This window comes from Stegastes partitus, unplaced genomic scaffold (assembly GCF_000690725.1).
Source record: "Stegastes partitus isolate 25-593 unplaced genomic scaffold, Stegastes_partitus-1.0.2 Scaffold296, whole genome shotgun sequence".
In the NCBI taxonomy this organism is placed as follows: Eukaryota; Metazoa; Chordata; class Actinopteri; family Pomacentridae; genus Stegastes; species Stegastes partitus.
The window spans coordinates 278,987-299,230 of NW_007578027.1; the positions used below are offsets into that span (position 1 = coordinate 278,987).

General features: G+C 43.1%; 1 protein-coding gene across 2 annotated transcripts in view; it reads right to left on the bottom strand.

The window, feature by feature from the left end:
- Positions 1 to 158: 158 nt before the first annotated feature.
- The window catches only part of LOC103358181 (alpha-actinin-4), a 68,747-nt gene continuing 48,661 nt past the window's right edge, over positions 159 to 20,244 (bottom strand). Inside the window, exons 4-22 of one of the 2 annotated variants that reach the window (XM_008283055.1) lie at positions 19,514 to 19,600; positions 17,583 to 17,670; positions 16,813 to 16,891; positions 16,590 to 16,671; positions 13,606 to 13,691; positions 9,962 to 10,054; positions 9,758 to 9,883; positions 9,561 to 9,665; positions 9,014 to 9,161; positions 8,778 to 8,928; positions 8,195 to 8,303; positions 7,594 to 7,734; positions 7,280 to 7,462; positions 6,642 to 6,776; positions 5,941 to 6,120; positions 5,577 to 5,723; positions 3,555 to 3,635; positions 641 to 799; positions 159 to 394 (exon numbers count right to left, since the gene is read on the bottom strand). In XM_008283055.1, the coding sequence (XP_008281277.1) occupies positions 236 to 394; positions 641 to 799; positions 3,555 to 3,635; positions 5,577 to 5,723; positions 5,941 to 6,120; positions 6,642 to 6,776; positions 7,280 to 7,462; positions 7,594 to 7,734; positions 8,195 to 8,303; positions 8,778 to 8,928; positions 9,014 to 9,161; positions 9,561 to 9,665; positions 9,758 to 9,883; positions 9,962 to 10,054; positions 13,606 to 13,691; positions 16,590 to 16,671; positions 16,813 to 16,891; positions 17,583 to 17,670; positions 19,514 to 19,600 (2,339 nt within the window). In that variant the 3' untranslated portion in view covers positions 159 to 235. Of the gene's footprint in view, positions 395 to 640; positions 800 to 3,554; positions 3,636 to 5,576; positions 5,724 to 5,940; positions 6,121 to 6,641; positions 6,777 to 7,279; positions 7,463 to 7,593; positions 7,735 to 8,194; positions 8,304 to 8,777; positions 8,929 to 9,013; positions 9,162 to 9,560; positions 9,666 to 9,757; positions 9,884 to 9,961; positions 10,055 to 13,605; positions 13,692 to 15,002; positions 15,089 to 16,589; positions 16,672 to 16,812; positions 16,892 to 17,582; positions 17,671 to 19,513; positions 19,601 to 20,244 lie in introns of both variants that reach the window. The other variant, XM_008283054.1, reaches the window with a different exon arrangement.

Genomic DNA, 20,244 nt, shown 5'->3' on the forward strand with positions numbered 1-20,244 from the left:
CCCCGTCCCTCCCTCCCTCCCCTACAAGTCCCTCCCCCACGATAAAGGCAGAGAGGGTGAAGCTAAGGACCCTGCAGCTGCCCCCGGAGACGCCCGCTCGGATCGGAGCTGGAAAAACATTCGGCTGAAACCTAACTACAGTTCAATCAACAAGCTGGATTTCTACACCGGCACACGCAGGGGCGCCGCAACCGCAAACTCTCCCCCTCCGGCCCTCCTCCCCCCTCCGGCCCCCCTACAGGTCGCTCTCTCCGTACAGGGCGGTGGAGAAGGACATGTAGTCCAGGGCCCCGGGGGCGCCGTCGGGCCCCGTGTAGGGCGCCATGCGGGCGATGCAGTACTCGGCCTGGTCCGGGGGAAGCTCCCTCCTCAGCTCCTCGGCCGTGATGAAGTTCTGACAGAACAAGAGCAGAAGGTTTTAAAACTACGAGCTCATCGTTACACACGTTAAATATTAAAGTTTATTTTATACAACTCATTTTAAAACCAGCAAAGTGGAAAAGTTATGAGAAAAACTCGAGTTAACTAAAAAAAAATGATGCAATCTGCACAAACTAAACTAAAAAATCTGCTTTTCCGACTAAGTTTAGGGTCAAACTTAACTGTCGTCCAATCAGAAGCGAGAACCGAGCCGCCTCACCTTGTCGCCGGCGAGGATCTTGAAGGAGGCGATGACCTGGTCGGCGGTGTCCGTGTCGGTCGTCTCCCTGGACATGAAGTCGATGAAGGCCTGGAAGGTGACTGCGCCGCTGCCGTTCGGGTCCACGATGCCCATGATGCGGGCGAACTCACCGTCGCCCTGGCAACAGAGAAGCAGCAGGTTAACCCGGCAGAGAGAGAGGCGCCTCGGTCTGGGACAACACAGCATGCTGTTAAATGAGGAAACATCAGGACTCTCCGGGAAGTAGACCAAGCCGAGGTCCTGATGTTTCGACACATGCAGCCTGATGGAGGTTAACATCAGCAGAGACACGAGGACGAACACTGAACGTCTACAGACTGAGATGTGCAGAAGAAAGAAAACAGGAAGAACTAAAGCAAGCAGCTACAGGGAGAGACGGCAGGATGTCTGCAGGAGTCCGATTAAAACATCTGGTCTGAACTTTGGTAGACGAGGTGATCAGAAAGTCCTCAGACTGTTCAACATGTTTGATTCTTTAACCACAGAGGAAACAAACATAAACATGTTTCAGATCGTTACTGGAGATGAGGAGGAGGGTCGGAGGCTAACGTCAGGAGAAGCAGCAGCAGTTTGCATCGTTGTTGGTTTCTTTAACCTTCATGTGGTTTGTCAGGATGAACTTGATGACTGTGAAGCAGAGTTCTACTAGAACGTCTGAGAACATCTGCCTCAACATCACCTCCAACAACACAACCGTCTTTAGATGTGTCGCCCTGCAGATTCTTTTCCTCCCAGAAATGAAATTCAAGTCGCTGAAATCAGGAGATTGGGTGCAGCTTGTTTACACGAGTGGCCTGTATGGAGTGTTGCAGGAGCCCTGGAGCAGAGCAGCACTGCACCACAGGACCACTGGGACGGAGACGGACTTAAATCAGGTTTTTGATTTTCACAGGTACCGTCTGACAACTATTAGATCACCTACTGCTGTATACCAATCACACTAAATCAAAAAACACTAAACTTTACATAATAAACAGAAAGTAAACACGACTCAGACGCTGCTTCCTCTAAACTCTTACTTCTCCACGTCATGTTTCTGTATAAAATAACTCAGAGGAGAAAATATTTCACTACTTTTACTTAAAAAAAAGTGCTTTTGCGGCTAAATTTTGGGACAAACTTTTCGTCGTTTGAAAAGAAAAACATGAAAACACATGAGTGGCCTGTATGGAGTGTTGCAGGAGCCCTGGGAGCAGAGCAGCGCTGCACTAAAGGACCACGGTTTGGATTTTTATTGGTACCATTACAGGTACCGTCTGAGACCTTCTTGATCACCTCCTGCTGTGCACCAAAGACTTTTATTCGTTCAGTCACATTTAACCCAAAACACGTCAAACTTTACACGATAAACAAAAGTAAACACGACTGAGACGTGTCCAGTGAGTCAGCGTCTCATAGAAAATGACTAAAAGCAGCGAGCGTCCTCCAGCTGCCCCCTTTGGGTCGTGTTTAACTCTGAGCGGTTCTGTTGGACCTGCAGACACCCTGACGGAGCGTCATGCGGCAGCAGCAGCACCAGTACCAGGCTGTTTCCTGTAGAAATGAGTAGAGCCCGGAAATCATCCGACACCATCTGTCCCGATCGCTTCTGCAGGCCGCCACAGCACAGCAAAGGCCGGGAGGACGAAGAGGAGGAGGAGGAGGAGGAGGAGGTGAGTTTACAGAGGAGGAAGATGAAGAGGAGGAAGAGGAACATAGATATCAGAGAGAGAGAACATGGAGGGAGGAGAGGAAGATTAAAAAAAAGAAAGAAGCACAAACAGTTAACAGAGAAAGTCCAGCAGCAACAGAAAACCCGACAGACGGACGGACGGACGGACAGACGCTGGAGCCGAAGCAGAAGGAAGCAGCAGCGACCCCCGGTGGTCGGACGGGGACACGGCGCCTCTCTGGGCTTCATGCCGACGACGGACCGACGGCTTCCTGATCAGGAGCCTCGGAGCAGGAGAGCGACTCGGCGGGAAGGTTTCACTCAGTCAGGGTCGAATTGATCAACACAACAGAGAAACGTGGAGCTAAAGCTGTTAGCATGAGTCAGAGGAGCAAGTTTAGAATACAATCAGAGCTTTTAATTGTTGTTTAACTGAATATATGATCTAGTTTTGGTCTTTGGTTTGCTACAAACCTTGAACTACATGTAGGAAATCAGATATTTAGAATATATTTACACATTATTCCTGTTTTAAAGTGAATATAAAATAAAATATTACGTGTTTTGCCTCGTAATTGTTGTTTAATTTGAATAAATTATCCAGTTTTATCTGTGATATGCTGACAAATCTCAAAACTACAGATTTATTTTGATCTTTTTAAAGCCACATCACACTTTATTTTAACCAGAAACTGTATTTAAGGTGAATTTAGAGACGTAAAGTGTATTTAATACTGCAAATAATATAAAAACTGATTGTAATCCAGATGCAGCCTTCAGGATGAATGCACAGAATAATAATTTTCTTAATATATTTAGACAAAGCTCCTGTTTTTGTTTTAGAAATGTGGATTTTTATATTTAAAAAAAGTTTAATTCTAATAGAAAAAAGTTAAAATAATTCTCATACTTCCTGTTTTTATGCAGATGACTGATTTAATGGATCATGAACTCCTCTGGAACAGATTTTTCTTTTACACGCCGTCAACTTTTTCTGCTTTAACTCAGTTTTAGAGAAAACAAGTTGCTCAAACTTTTTAGATCCAGACTGTTGCTAAGTTTTACAGTTTTGCTACCAGTCGAAGCTGCATCACGTCTGATTTGGTGCAACAATCTCTTTACATCGTGTGATCTGGACCCTGTGACGGAGCTCCGGCTCTCCTGCTCGGACTCCCGACCGGCGCCGACTCTCCCTCCTCCCGTCCCGTCGTCTCGTCCTACCTGCTTGTCGTTCTCCACGTCGTAGCCCAGACTGATCAGACAGGCCTTGAACTCCTCGGCCATCAGGGCGCCGCTGTGGTCCTGATCGACCAAACAGCCGACAGCAGAGGGTGAAGGAGGGACGCCGCCAGGACGTCCACAGCATGCAGGGGGATGGACGGACAGACAGACAGACAGACGGTGGGCGATGTTTAGACAATGAGATGACGACCAGACACACAATGAGGCTTCTGTTGTTGACTTGAAGAGTCTGTTTCATGCTTCAAATGATGGTTTAAGTTTCTTTATAATCTGACGTTTGTGGGGTCGTGGGTCAGAACGAGACCCAGACTCAGAGGATGTTAAGATCTGAACGCACCTACTTCTTCCAGTTCCACATAAAGCAGTCGGCTAACGGTTTAATTTAGATGCTAATTAGTTAGCACCTCCTGTAAACAGGAGCTAACTTGATCTTTCAGAGACTCATCAGGACGATCTGGGATTAAAGTCCGTTTGTCTGTGATTAGATTACAATCAGTGTCAGATTTTACTGACTCCTCGCTGCTGCGTTTCGAACATCACGGCTTCGTTTCCAGCAGCGCTTTGCACTAAAACATCCTCGTGGCGTTGCAGCCTGACGAACTAGGGTTGTGTCCTGAAGCTACAATTCACAGACGCTCCCTAAACGCCTCATCACTGCTGGAGCTCCTGGTCTCCGTCAGCTACTGCAGAAACCGAAAACCAGCCTGTAAAGAGTGAAATCAGGTGTTATGATGTCATTAACCTGCACACAGATTTCTTTTTAAAAGGTTTGCAGAGGAACAGAACTGGTGCAAAAACTAAAATGCTTTCTAACAAATAATAAAGCAGCACAAAACAACATATTTGTCTGCAGGAGTCAATCAGAGCTCAGGTTTGTGAGCAGGAATCAGGTTTAGTCTGTTTTTAAACCGCTGAGGCGTCAGTTAGCTCTAAATTATGAACATAAATGAATTAATCAAGCGTTTGAACGGCTGGTTTTGTCCCAGACGTTGATTCTTGTTGTCTTTATTTGGCCTCTACGATCTCTAAACGTCCACTAGAGGGCCGGCCATGTCGTTTTAGACATTTAACAGCTTCATAGTGGCTCTATAACAGGATGAACGTTTTGGGTTTTGTGCTCAGACACACTGAGATGATGAAAACACTGATGAGTGGATCGGTGATGTGAGACGATGGATGACGATGGATTCTCCTCATCACACAGGCCCGCTGACGTTTTCAGCTTTTCACACCCAAACTAAGTGACAGTCTGCGTGAGTGGGATCAGAAAGGTGCAGCCCAGAAGCTAAACCGGACACCATGAGCCCGTTCCTTACATTAAAACACTGAACCAGTCACCGTCGGTGCGACACCAGAACTCCACCCTGTGAACCGTGCTCATCCGCTGGTAAACATCGATACTCACACGTTTGGCTCTTTTCTCACCGCCGGATAAAGTCTGAACATCCATTCAGTCGAGTTACACAACGACACAGAAACGGTCACAACAATCTGACATTTCATCGACGCGGACGCTCGAGTCGGGAGCTGGAGGTGGACGTCCGGCATCGTCTTGTGTTTAATTAGGAAACGTTGGCAGGTTTGTGTGTTTTTAGAAGCACGAAACATCAGGACTGCACTGGTTTAGAACAATCTACCTGCAAAACCTTTTCTAAAATCATCATTTCATCGACTTACTTTTACGTCTGTCTCGCTCTCTGTTTCTATTTTTGGTGCTTTCATGATTGAATTTGCACCAATTACTGTTTGTTCTGTTCTAATAGTTGTATTAAAAGTCTGTTTTTTGCAGTTTTTTTCTTCTTCTGTGCACGTTTTGCTCCTTTAGTCCGTCTAAGCAGCTTGTAAACTCTATTTCTAGAAGCTGCTAGATGAATAAAGTTCACATTAGTGTATTTATTTACTAATACAAGCCTTTACATCAGCTGCTACGACTCTTTATGAAACATTCAGCTCCCGATTCGAGCGCCGACTCGCTAAAGCGGCGTAGAAGCGAGCCCTGACCTTGTCGAAGTGGTTGAAGGAGGCCCGGTACTCGTACAGCTGCTCCTGGCTGATGCCTTTGGCGTCGCGCGTCAGGATCTGGTTCTCCACCTCGTTGATGGTTCTGGCGATGGTGGTGAGGAGCTGCTCCCAGCCGACACGGAGGTGCTGCAGGACGGACGGGAGAGTCGGGGTTAGAGAGCTCTCACCGTTTAATGTTAAACACTTCACAGCGTCAGACTGATCTCCAGCTTTATTAGAACCAGTCAGCTGGTTTGTGTAACTCAAGAGGAAAAAAGAAAAACCAGTTTATCTTTTGTGTCCTGTCAAAACTCCTCGGTTTAAGCCTCTGGAGGAAGCATTTATTCATGTGTGTTTGCGTTACCTCCATCGTGTACGAGGTGTACTGGTTGTCGAAGATCAGGGCCTCCTGGATGAGCTGGTGGCATCCCTCCAGCTTGTTGATCTCGGGCATGTAGGACATGATGTTCTTCTGGTAGTCCTTCAGGCTGGTCAGCTGGTCCTCCAGGGTGCCGTTCATCTCGATGGATATCCTGCCGATTTCCTGCAAACACACAGAGTCCTGTTGAACCTCTGGACGCCAAAAAACCTCCGGCGGGGCTCAAACACGTGTTATTTGTTAAAAACGACATCATTTATAGAAAGAATGATCAGATTTTTATCTTTAGAAACTTCCTCTGTCAAGAAAATGAACCAAACCTCAGTTTAAAATCCTGATATTTAATCAGAATCACTTTATTCTACATGTCTATAAGGCAAAAACTAACTGTTGTTTAGTGAATCTTTAGTTTAAACCTTTTTCTCTACTTTTGTTTTGTTGTTTTGTTTTATTTGCTCAGTGTTCCTCCTAAACATCCTGCTTCAGTTGCTGTTATCTTTTCATAAATAAAATCATTATTATTGCTTCTTAAAACGTCTCTAACACGTCAAATAACTGCAGAAATCTGCTCCAGTCTGTGGAAACCCTCCTAATCCTTGTCGAATCTGTGCTCCGTGAGCTCATGTCGGTTTCCACACTGTGACCAACAGCTGAACGTCTCCTCCCCCCTGGAGCTGGTCCGTTACCTCCATCTTGGCCTGGATGTAGGCGCCGACCGTGTTGGCCTGGGTGGCGAACGTGGCTCTCAGATTGTCGTTGGAGTTCTGCTTGTTGAGCTCATCCTGCAGGGCGGTGTCTCGCAGAGGCACCATCGCCATCGCCTGCAAGAAAAAAAACGTAGAAAAAACAGGATTAAAAACAGGAGAAAGCGAAGCTGCAGCAGCCGGACGAAGACGGAAATGATTCAGCCTCCTGAGAACGAAGACGACGGAGCAAAATCATGACAGAAATCTGGAAAAATTTGATCCAAATGAATTAGTTTTATATTTTTATTTAACTTCAAATCAATGTTTGACATGATATTAATGGTTTGAAATACGTTGTCTTGTTCTTTTTTTATCCTAGCAATGGTTATGAACTTTAAAATACACTCCATAAGTCTGACGTGTAAAGAAATCATCTGTAAAACGGATAAACTTCACAAACTGAAACAATCATCGAATGAATCAACCCCACATACTGACATTTTAATTCTATTTTAAAAAAGATAACAATGAACGACTGATGCATCTACTTTCTGTGGTTTTAGGTGTTAAAGCACAAACTTAAAGAGGCGATAACTCCATGAAAGTTAGAGAACAAATAAGAAGCAGACGGGACAAACCTTCTCCCACTTGCTGTCGATGCTCTCCGGTGTGATGGTGGTGTAGGGGTTCGCTCCGCTCAGCTTGATGCCGTTGCTCTGGGCGATCTTCTGCACCTCGGCCTGGATGGCCTGGATGGCCTCCCGCTCCTTGTTGGCTTCGGTCAGAGTCGACTTGAACTGTTCGTGAGCCGTGATCAGACCCTGGAGGAGGAAAAATGAAACAGGTTGAATTCAGACTCAGAGTGCATCAGTTTGAAATCTTGAGCAGAAGACGCTAAAGATTTAAGGTGGAATAACTCCTCTATGTCTCAGGTAATCTGTTTATTTCTCACCTGGATCTCCTCGATGTTGTGGACGATGAACATGTCCTGCAGGTCCTCCATGGCTCCCTCCATCCAGTTGTTGAAGGGCGCCGCTCTCTTGGCGTACTCCAGGTAAAGCTCGTCTATCGACTCCAGCTGCTTCTCCGTCCTCTGAGGGGCGGCGGCGCAGACACAAGGAGGTTTGTTTAGAGACGTTTCAACGGAATAAAGACGGGAAATTAAAAACAGAACAGATGTTTGCTCGGGATGCGTTTGAAATGTTGGTTTTTGACAACGTATTTGACAAAAAGCTAAACTTGACCATTAGTCTAATCTGATAATTTAAACAAGACGCAGTTTAATTTCATGTTTATGGTCATTTTTATGAAGTAGCTCAAAGTCTGGTCATCAAATACAATCAAACACGCTGATCATACGTTGAGGTTGTCATTTCAAATTTAGAAATAAGCAAAAGCTGCGATTTCAGCATAAACGTTACGCAGCATTATCAAGACAAATCTGAATCTTGAAAAATGGCGCCAGATGTTTTGTGAATACGGTGCCAAAAAAAAAAAGCCAACAATCAGACGCATCCTTCAGCAGCATCGACTGAATCGGACGAGAATCGAACCTCCAGAGACTCTTTGCGGCTCTGAGTCAGAGAGCCCAGCGTGTCCCACTGGTCGCAGATCTTCTGACAGCGAGCGTTGACGCTGGCCGAGTCGTAGTAATCCAGTTCACTGGAGGACAAGAACACGACGGATCATTAAAGACGCTGAGCAAAATCAAATCAAGTTCAACACATTCAAAGCTGTAGATTATAAATATTTTGTCTATTTCTTGCAAGAATCTGTCACGACTTTCCTACTTTTGGACAAACATGTGCAACAACAATAATACTTCCACATCCAGAGGAACTTGGACAATCTGAACTAGTAGTAGTCGTAGTACTTGTACTTTCTTAAATGTTTCCCGTTTCGCTTCTATAACTTTGCAAATTACTAAATGCTTCTCGTATTGTATCATAAAAACAACCAGAGTCGACTAAAGTGCAAAAAGAAATCAGGTTGTAAAAGAGAAGTAAGTTTTAGCCAAAATAAATTTAAAATACTTCATATTAGGACCATTAAAAGCTTCGTAAAGTCATTAGAAACATGTCCGTTTACAGGCTTTTCTGTAAAGACGTATGAAGGTTACTCTGTGTCCGTCCTTACTTGAGCTCCTGAGCGATGGCGGCGATCTGCTCCACTCGGTCCTGATGAGCCGCCAGGTCGCTCTCGAAGGCCTCGTGTTTCCGTAGCAACGCCTTGACTTCCGACAGGGTGGAGGTCTCGTAGTCTTTCTGGGTGAGCATGGCCTCCTTACCTGCACAGGTGGACACATTCACTCACTACTCTGGGCTTCTTTAAGTGCGTTAAAATGCTCGGTCTGCTGAGAGACGCTCTCGTACCGTCGGTCCAGGACTCGTGAATCGCCGCCTTCTGGTGGAACTTCTCGGCCAGATGCTCGAGTCTCTCCAGACGTCTGATCTCGCTGAGGATCCACTCCTCGTAGCCCTTCTCTGCTCCCTCCAGGGTGTGCCAAGCTCCGTTAATGTCCTGACAAACAGAACAGACGCTGAATAATAAATCACTGCCACGGGTTTGTTTTCCTCAAACTGTTTCAGGAAAACATGAATGAGAAGCTGAACTGGATCCAGAACATTCCTGTTAACGTACGACAGACGTTTCATATCATCGTATTGAAACGCATCAGTGTGACTCATGTGGCAGCAGCTTCACACCGAGACATGCCAACGGGAGGAAACATCTTTCATATCTGACTACAGAGAGACTGGACTCCAAAACGCACGTTGATGTTTGGCTTCAGAAGTGAAGAAAAACAAAATAACAGCCAGAAGTCTCGTCATTACCAACACGTGCACTAATCAGGAACATGAAACCGTCTCCAGGTCACAACACTGAGTAACACACGACAGACGACGTATGTACACGTACCGACACCATGCGTCCTTCTGACGGCATGAAGGCAGGTCTGTTGCTGAGTCTCAGTTTGGTCTGCAGAGTGTTGAAGCTGATCTCCAGCTGGCATTTCTCCTGGACCTGAACACAAAGTCACAGAGCAGATTCAGAACATGTTCAGCTAACTCCAGGTTCAACACTGATTCTGCCAGACTTCAGGACGGGAGACGAACCTTGGGTGGTTTGTGCACACAGCGGTAGTCTCTGAAGTCCTCCTGCTTGGCCTGCATGTCTTGCACAGTCTTCTCCTGGGTCCGGTTCTCCAGCCAGGGGATGGTGCGACGGATCCACTCCAGGAGCTGCAGGACGACCAGGACGTCAGTTTTTAACCCGGCGGGCTTCGAACAACCACAGCGCAGTCAAATGGAGATACTCACGTCACTGGCCAGCTTCTCGTAGTCCTCCATCATCTGCTCGTTCTCCTGGTTCACGGCCAGAACTTTGCAGATACGGTTGGCGGCTGTCTCGGCCTATCAGAGGGCAGAGTGGTGAGTGGCGCTCGCAGGGATTGGACGGTTACGTTGAACAGGACGCTGCACGCTAAAGTCACTAAACTAGAACAAGAGTCTGCTGGTTTCATTAGTGCTTCAGCCTTCATCACCACTGCTCTAATAATAATAATGATAATAATAATAATAATAATCATCATCTGGCTGCACCAACAAGGATTAATATCTTCTAGGATTAGTTCTAATCTCAGTTTAGCAGAAACAAAAGCAGGCAGAGCTCTAGGAACTCATTCCCATTGAGTATTTCCAAGTTTCTTGACGTAGTTTACTGAATATGAGGATGTTTTCTAAATTAAATAAAACTGTTTGGTGTTCGGACCGAATACGAAAGTGAGTTTTCCTGCTAGTGACGTCTCTGTGGACAAGTTCTAACGTGTCCTCCTCTATTAAAAAAAAGTTAAATAAAAGTAAGAGTCGGGCCAAATGATAGAAAATTAAAAATCAAACGACCGCACAGTCGCGGTGAAACTGGTTTTCTTCACTAAACTTCACCATCGTGTTGAATTTATCAGCTTAATTACAAGTTGAACCTCCTCAAGCGTTGGTTTAAAGTTAAACCTGGATCACAGTTTAGTCTTTAGTTGAGCTCGAGTGTGAAAACTGAAGTAAAAAAGATTAACTTTCAAGTCAACATCATATAAAGTGAAGCCAAGCTTTGTTCAAGTTTAACCGTCTGAACCCCAAAAACCTGCTGCTGGCTTTAAAACGTGTTGTCTTTAAAAAAAAAAAAAAAGCCAAAATTAGAGCATTTATTAAGAAAGTGCAAAGAAAATAAATAATTGTTTTAGCTTTCTGACAGTCATTGAACCAATCGTGTGCGACGGTTCTTCCTCTGTGGAAAAATTAACCAAATCTATCTACATGTCTCCTTTAAAAATCCACCAAAAATAAACGGTCTTCAGCGACTAAATTCTGTAAAAAATAAAAAATTCTGTGTCCTCTCATGCAACTGAGAATCCACGACCGACTCAGCTGCTACCGACGGTCACGCAACTAAAATTCGTGGAGTTTTCTGGCTGAACTGAACTGAAAAGATGAAATTTAGTGGAAAAAGAACAAAAACCTGTTGATTCCATTTTAAAAACATTTTGTAAAATATAGAATCAAACAAATTCAGCTTTAATTTCTGTGTGATTCGAGCTCCTTCTCCTTCTAGAAAGACGTACAGGACTTTATTTTTGTGGTTAAAAACACTCCTGCTCCACCGTGTCGGGGTTCAGACGGTTAAATCCTTGTTGGTGCGACTGAGCCGGACACGTTGTGCGAACACACTCCACACACAGGCAGTGAACAGAACTGATCACTAACAGTGAAACTCTCTCAGTCTGACTGATGACAACATGCTGCTCAAGGTTAGTCGCTAAGACCAGTTTTAAAACTCCATGCGTCAGTCCAAACGTCTAGTTACAGGTTGGTGTCGCGCTGGAGTCCACGTCTGTACACTACTGGAATACAAACACAGTACACAACCTTCACTCCTCCCAGAAAAACGTCTGATACGATTTTAAAAAGGTCAAAAACAACATGTGTGTGAATGATATGACAACAAACATGTGGGATGGAGAAGTGTTAATAGCTGAAGAGGAGCTGGAGCGGCTTCGACCGGCGTTTCCCGCAGAAATAAAAACCCCAAAAAGCATCTTTCACAGTTTTCCACGAGAGCAGAATGAACAGATCTGATCTGAGTGGAAACCTGAGAGAGACACCAGGAGGCCAGAAGCAGCAGAATGTCTGGAACGAACAGACGAAACCACCGAGGAGGAGATTATTTCTGGGGAAACACGGTCGACGTCCAGAAGACCCGAAACAGAAGCAGTTGGTGTTTTTGTTTTATTTCTGCAGAGTTCCCATCGTGAGCCTGTTCTGTGAATAACCTCTGACTGTGACTGAGTGACTTCGACGCAAACAGCAAGAATAAAAAGAATATTTCATGTTTTACATCAACAAGAGAACCAAACGCGCTGAAGTCTTGAAGCCGGTCGTCGTGTTTGAAGCTGAGAAGTTCTTTAACTTTGACAGTTTATGATGTTTTATTTCTTAATGTTGTTAAACTCAGCCATTAAAATGTGTAGCATCGAGATTTTTGGATGTTTTGATGCATTAATATTCAGTTTTTTGACATTATGGTGCATTGTTTTCAAGTTTTTTTTATATTTTGTTGCAATAATATTCAAGTTGCATACTTTTTTGTGCAGGAATATTCAGGTTGTTGACATTTAGCGTCATTAATTTCCAGGTTTTTGATGTTTTGCTGCAAAATCACCCAAGAATTTGTCATTTTGGTGCACTGAAATCAAGATTATTTGATGTTTTGGTGCAACAATATTCAGGTTTTTGACGTTTTTCGTGCATCATTATTCAGGCTTCTAAAGTTTTGCTGCAAAATCATCCAAATATTTGTCTTTTTGGTTCTTCATATTCTGTTTTTTGACGGTTTGGTGCAATAATATTCAAGTTGTGCATGTTTTTTTGCGGTAATATTCAGGATTTTGACATTTAGTTTCATTCATTTCCAGGTTTTTGACTTTTTGGTGCAACATTCAGGTCTTTTATGTTTTTGCTGCAAAGTCATCCAAGTATTTATTTTTCTGGTGCATTGAAATTCTAGTATTTGGGTTTTAGTGCATTAATATTTGGGTTTTTGACGTTTTGGTGCAATAATATTCAAGTTGTATAAATTTTTTTGCAGTGATATTCAAGTTTTAGATGTTTTTGTGCCGCAATATTCAGGTTTTTGATTTTTTGGTGCAACATTCAGGTCTCTTATGCTTTTGCTGCAAAATCATCCAAGTATTGAAACTATTTGAATGAAAATATTTGCGTTTTTGACGTTTTGGTGCAATAACATTCAGGTTTTTTATGTTATGTTGCATTAATATTCACGTTGTACACATTTTTTGCAGCAACATGCAGGCTTTTGACGTTCTGCTACATTAAAAATGAGGTTTTACACGTTTTGATGCAATCACATTCACATTTTTGACGGTTTTCTGTGATAATATTCAGGTTTTAGACATTTTTGTGCGTTAGCATTCAGGTTTTTGCCCAAAACTTTTAAAAAACTGAATATAATCCACTACAAAGGTCACAAAGATGAGAATTAATTCACCAACAGCCGACTCTCCTGACGGACTCAGTGATGGTTTATAGAGAAATCGGTGACGTTGATGTCTGGATTTTTAAAAAATGTACAAACAAGCCTGATGTTGCAGGAAGAAGTTCACTCGGAGGTTCGTCTGTCGGCTGTCGTGGTTTTTTATTGCACATTTGCAGACTTGTTTTCCAGAATGTATAAACACTAACGTCACACTGATAAACTGTGAGAGGAACAAGTCCGACTCACTTTTCTTCCCTGTCAGAAACATGTCCCTGTCCTTCTTTCTAGACTATTTCCATTTGATTTGGTCTTCTCACTCTCTGGACTGAAACTCTGCTTCCTGCCTGATGGGAACTCTGCAGCTTTGTGGGCTTTTCTCTGCCGTTACGGTGAGTCTGCAGCGTGAGGAGTTTACCTTCTGAGCTCCAGAGAAGGCGTGATAGAAGCAGGACACATAGGTCATTATGGCCTTCTCATCCGGCCTCAGAGTGCCCACGATGTCTAACATCAGCCAGCAGGACAGAAGGAAACACAGAGAGACAGAGTGAAGCCCAAGACACCCAAAGCTACAGATCAGGAGTCGGAAAAACTCCCCGAGCAGCTCCACGGAGTCGCCGTCCTCGTCTGGAGGAGCCCAAGGTTCAGCTCGGACACAAACGCTCGACGAGTTTACTCAGGATGAAGCTCGACGAGCTGCACTGAGCCTCCATGTTCGGCTCAGTGAAGGTTTCAGCTTCATCCTCACAAACAAAACCGGCTGCTGAATAAAGTCCAGAAAGTCTCCGAACAAATCAGACAGAAGCAGTAAACGTGGAGGTTTAGGAGTTTGTCTCAGCGTTTAGTTACCGACTGGATGTAAATAATTCACAGAGCAGCAGGACGAGTTTCAGAATAACATGAACACAAACTAGAGGAGAGGAACAAACAAGGTCAGAAAGAAAAGGACTAGAGGACGATGAGAAAAACAAGTGGAGAGGAGGAGGGACAATAAAAGAGGAGGAAGAAAAATATAAGAGAAAAGGAGGAGAAACAGGTCACAGAGGAGGTGAAGGAGGACAAAGGAGAGAAGAAATCAGAGAGAAAGAGGTGAAAGAAAAGGAAAAAAGAGGAGGTAAAGGATTAAAATAAAAAAAATCAAGAAGGACAAAACTGATTTTATTTTAAAGGAGGTGAAAGGAGAAGAAATCAGAGAAGAGGAGGAAAATCTGAGAGAGAAGGAAATAAATCAGAGAGGAGGAAAAGGAAGAGGAAAAAAAGGAGGAAAACAGGTCATAGAGGAGGTGATGGATAAAATAAATCGAGGAGGAAAAAGCAGAATGTTTTAAGAGGAGGTGAAAGAGGAGAAGAAATCAGAGAAGAGGTGAAAGAAAGAAAAAAATAGAGAATAGAAGAAAAAATAAATCAGAGGAAAAATAAGAGGACGAGAAAAAAATAAAGAGACAAAGAGAAAGAAATGAAAACAATAAAAAAAAAACCTGGAGGAAGAATAAATCAGAGGAGGAACAACTGGAGGAGGAAGAAAATCAGGGTGAAAAGGAAAAATAAATGAGAAGAAAAGTGTCTGAAACTAGTTTATCTCTCGACATTTATCTGAACATCTGGCTCGTTTTAAACTAAACCAGTCCAACGTTCACTGCTTCAGCTCGGTTACGTTCCCGTAGCGTTTGTGTCGAAGCTGAAGCGGCTTCCCGGTCGCAGGTTTAGCAGCTGCAGGAACAGAGAGCTCATGCTGGAGGTGGTTAGTAGCAGCAGCAGCTCAGGTGAGGTTGTTTGGGGGGTCAGGTGGGGGTCAGGTGGGAGGTCACATGATACCTTCTGAGCTCCAGAGAATGCATGGTAGAAACTGGACACATAAGTCATTATGGCTTTCTCATCTGGACGAGCAGTGTTCACAATGTCTGGGAGGGGGAGAGCCAGGTTAGCCGACGACAACAGCCAGGACAACACAGTTATACACAACACGTGATACACAACACGTTATACACAACACGTGATACAGGCAGGACACTACACATGATACACAACTCGTTATACAGGCAGGACGACACACAAACACGACACACAAACACAACACGTCTGCAGTTTCAAAGCTGCATCAAAAACATCCGTTAAAGAGGAAAACAATCAGGATTATGATGCAGGAACGTCGTCACATTCACATGAACTCAAACAGCTGCTTTACAATAAAAGCATCAGAGGACACAGACGAGGAGGAACGACGACAAAGACCTGCTGGAAAAAAGTTCATTTAAAACAATAAAATCTGCACGTCGACACCGAACAACTGGAACAGCAGCCGCTTCACACACAACAGGATCTCACTGCAGAGACGGTTCAAGTTTTAATTTATTGAGGTTTTTAGAGCAAACTGAAACTGTAAATATTCACTTTTCATGTGGGTTTTAAAGCCAAAGTATGCAGGAGTGTAGAAACACGGAGCTGGATTTGGAAAAATCATCTAATATATTAAAAATATCTTTAAAAATCTGTAGAATTTAGACACAAAAACTTTGAACTAAATGTAGTGAAGAAAAACATTTTTTAAAAAAACCCCAGTGTGCTCCATAACTCCATTTCTAAAAACGCCCAAAACAAACTAACAGAAGATAAACAAACACAGAAAAATGCACCCTAATTTATTTATTTCTACTTATTTTATTGTGTGCAGTGAAGTGTGACTGCAGCAGAGTCAGCCAGCAGCTAAAAACAACCACAAAATAAGAAATACTCTGCATGAAAGCAGAGAAATACGAATAAACACGAGGCTGTTGTTGCGTTTCTTCCCCACAGGAAGCAGATTAACCAAAAACTGTCTGAAATTTTAAACATTGAATCAAAATAAAAGCACTTTTTCTAGATATTGCAGTTTTATTTTAACATTAAATATCTGTTTACGATCAGGTTCTGATGCAGTGAAGCAATGTGTGTAGGAGAAATTATTCTGATTAAACTGAACATTTTCAACGTCTTTTCCAACTTCTGACAGGTTTTATTATAACAACAGTGACATTAGAGGAGGATGGAGCCACAGAAAAAGTCCTGAAAGATTCACAAATAGACACAAAAATCTGGAAAACTGAGCCGATAAAGACGCTGCAGGTTGAGATGAAACAGGTTCACAGTCCAACCGTCGCCTCCTGCAGCCTGATGCAGTGATTAAAGCTTTTTACAGACCTTGAACTGCCACAGACTACAGCTTTTTTTTTTCTTTTTTATTATCACAGCTCCTGTTTTATGGATTATAAAAAGCTTCTGGAAGCTTCTGCATACTGGAGCTTTAAAAACCAAACATCTGTGTGCATGTATACGCAGCCGGTTGCTTTTTTTTTATTTTTTTTGCATATAATTTGGTTGATAACTGTGTAAACGTGACATAAAACAGGTAAACTTCAGCTCTACCTTCTGCGTCCAACATCTTGGGGATGTCCAGGTACTTCTCGGCCACCTCGAAAGCGTTTTCCAGGTTGGTTACCGGGTCGTCCTGAACACAAAACCCACACAAAACGCTCAAATTAGCACCATTTTTTAATCCAACTATCAGCTTTGCAGTGTTTTTTATCGCTGCTAATTTAAAACTAAGCTGCTGAAAGTCCTGGATTTGGGTTTGCGTCAACGTGTTCACCTTTCTGAGACTGTCGTAGTCGATGAGATCCGGTCTGTGTCTGTGGATCAGAGCGTTGAAGGCGAGGCCGTCCTTCCAGCTGGTGCAGAAAACATCAACGTTAGCTCAGGTTAGTCGAGTTCTTGCTGCTTCTACAGGCTGCTGGCATCTGTTAAATCCATCCTACGAGGCTGATCTGATCTGCAGCTGCATTTAAACGCTCTAAAAGTACGTTTGTCCTCAAATAAATGCATGAATTTGCAACTAAAAACCCACGTCTGACCAAATCAACATTTTAAAATAACTAAAGAAATAAATCAGTTTTATTTCTACACTTTTAAAAACTGATTCCTTCCACATAAACACAGAATATTAAATGGTTTACATATAGTTTGTGTGTTTTATGAGCTGCTAACATGCACAGCTCATCACATTTCTCAGCCTTAAGTCGACTCTTACAAAAAGCAGCAAAACGTGTTCCCGTTTGTCCAACAGGTGGCGCCCTTTCTACAGAATTACACCCCATATCTGGGGACTATTAAACTGCTGTGAGCTTTAATTGAGCATTTATCACCTGAATCCATCGAAAAATGTGTTAAAATGTTTCCTGAAATGCCACAAAAGCTGCACATTCCTGCATGTGTGACGTTTAACGGACGTTGTGAACATCTGTTGAACGTTGGTCACACGTTTCCTGATGACCTCAAAGCTCTTTGGAGGATTTAACGACCGTCTTTGTGCCTTTAAAACATGTTAAATCTGCAGGACGACCCCTAAAGAAAGCAGAGAACCTGATGTGGAAGTTCTGCACGTTGACGTTCTTGTAGGGCGCCGTCTTCCTCTGGCACCACAGAAGAAGACCCTCCTTGGCGGACGTCTCTGCAGGGAGGAAGTGGAGATGTTTTAAAAGTCATTCAGGTGGAGATCGAACCGCTGCGTCCGTTCATCAGAGCGATAAACATGAAGCTCATCGGCGGAGCTAAAACATGAACAAACACTAATAAGGAGAATAAAGCTGCGGCCGCCACACCCAGCCGAGCTAATTCAACACAGACGCTTTTAATTAGCCAGAGGAGTCGTTAGAGCTCCGACGGAGGAAGAAGAAGAATCAGTCCACAGTCAACAAACGGGAGCAGATGTTAAACCATCAGCTGGTCCAATAACGAGGAAACAAACGAAGATTTAAAGCGTTTCTGATTCGGATCAGTCGGGATCTGTTGAGTTTTATGACGTCTGGATGAAAAGGAAACGATCTGATGAGTCTAAACGGGAATCTGTGATGATTTTATTAGAAGAATTCAACTAATTATTCCTCTAAAAACTCCACTTTAGATGTTTGCTCCACAAACACAATCGAACTCTGCGCTGTTGTTTCCTTTAGAACGTGCAGCTCCAGCACACCAGCTCGCCTGCAACTTAAAAAAACTGCTTTAAATTCCACAATAACGAGCTTTTATAGTGGAATAACTCAGCCGAGTATGTTTGAGATGATTCTAAAGTAGAATATTGACGCAGGAAGTCAGACTGTCTTTGGGTTTGTTAAGGATCAAACCCCAAAAAGTCGGAATCGTTCATGTTTTTGAGGCCGTTAATCAGTAAGAAGCAGCTTCGTGATCGCAAATTAGCACAACTTTAGAACTATTTCCTTAAAAAATATAATAATGTAGAACAGTGAAGTTGTTTTTTGGGTTTCTTAAGAGGTTTATAAAGTTAATCATAAGATGCAACTTCATCCTGCTAATGTTCAGACAATATTTTAAGGCGCTGGAGGGTTTTTTTCCCCCATTTTTAAGATTTAATTTCTCTATTTTTGCCTTTATGCTCCTGTGTGTCTGAAATAAATCAATAAATGGTGAATTGATGTTCTTGTTTCACTCATGATTTGCCTCCTTGCCTGATAAAAACAAACCACCTGGACTCGATAACCAGAGGAGGTTTGTAACAGGTGATTTATAACAGGAATAGTCTGAGAAAGTTACTGTGCGGCAGACTTTCGGTGTATAATAACCTCGTAATAATAAAAATACCAGCAGCAACACAGTGAGCACACGGTCCGTTAAACCGCCTTTAACTCATGTTATTCCTCTTTATATCTGCTTCTATGAAAAATGAGGGCAAAAGGCTCACAAAAAAAAAAAAGGTTTTAAATAATAAATTCTCACCGCGTGGCTTCATGTGTTACTTTCACTCCATTTCCCACAATTCATCTGAATGTTTAGTAAATGACATGCAACTTGTTTTTGGTGCTTAACAGAAGAAGAAATTCACCAACTAATCTGCCAAATAGAACAATATTTTCTGCGATTTTTTAATATTTTATTTAGAGTTTGTTGACCTGCAGGCGCCACATGTGCTGCAAAATGAGCAACAAACCCCTAAAAAAAAAAAAGATTTGGTTGCAGAAAGGAATCAGTTGCTTGAAAATAAAGGAACCAAAACACTGGCAACTGAAGCTCTGTGTGACTAATGTGAGGAAAACCCTTCACCAGCGTATGACAAACTGCCTTTTTGACACTATTTTTTATTTCCTCTGCAGCTGCTCTCCGCTATAAAATCACCTAAATCACTCCAGATTGATTAATTCTTTCCAATTAAGAGTCCTGCAAAGATCCCTCTCGGTCGGCTAATTAATCCTGCAGCTCCCTTCTAGCCGCTGCTGCTGGTCGTGAATGTTTTTATGCAAATTAAGAGCAGAAACGTGGGGAACCATGTAGACTCGTACCTTCTACGGAGATGTCCTGGATGGCGAAGCGCAGGATGATGGTCCAGATCATCCCCAGCGTCATCTTGGCGTTTCCGTCCACGATTTCTGCGCGACACACACAAACACAACGTCGATCTCAGGAGACGTCTCTGCCTATCGTTTTTTTTAACAATCTTACATCTGCTGCTTCTTTTAATAATGCCAACACGCCCACACACAGCTCCAGTTTTCTGCTCCGAGAGTGTGAAGCTTCAACAATGACTCCTTTCTTACGATACGTTAACTTTGTGCCGCCAAGACACGCCCACGCACACGAGACACATGTTGGTATTTAAATCTCTGAAAATGACCAATTATTCCTGTAGTTTATGGATCGTTAGTAGATTTATTTTTCGTTCCACGCAGCTGAACTTGATCTAATACAGTATTTACAGCCTGATACTGCGCCTATAAAAAGAACTTCCCTTTTATTGCTTTGCTACGCTGCATCATGCTCCATTTAGTTTGTTGATAAGAATTTACACCAAACAAAAGATTCACATCAGTGAATTAAAAATACAAAATAAGTGCATCACCCTCTTCAGGTCAGTATTCAGTAGATGCACCTTTGGCTGCAGCCTTCAGCCAGTGTTGGTCTCAGTCAGCCTGAACATCTGGATGCTGCAAATTCATCCCATGATTCTCAGTAAAACTCTTTCAAGCTACCCAGGGATGGTGAGTGAACAGGCTGTTTAAAGTCCAGCCACAAA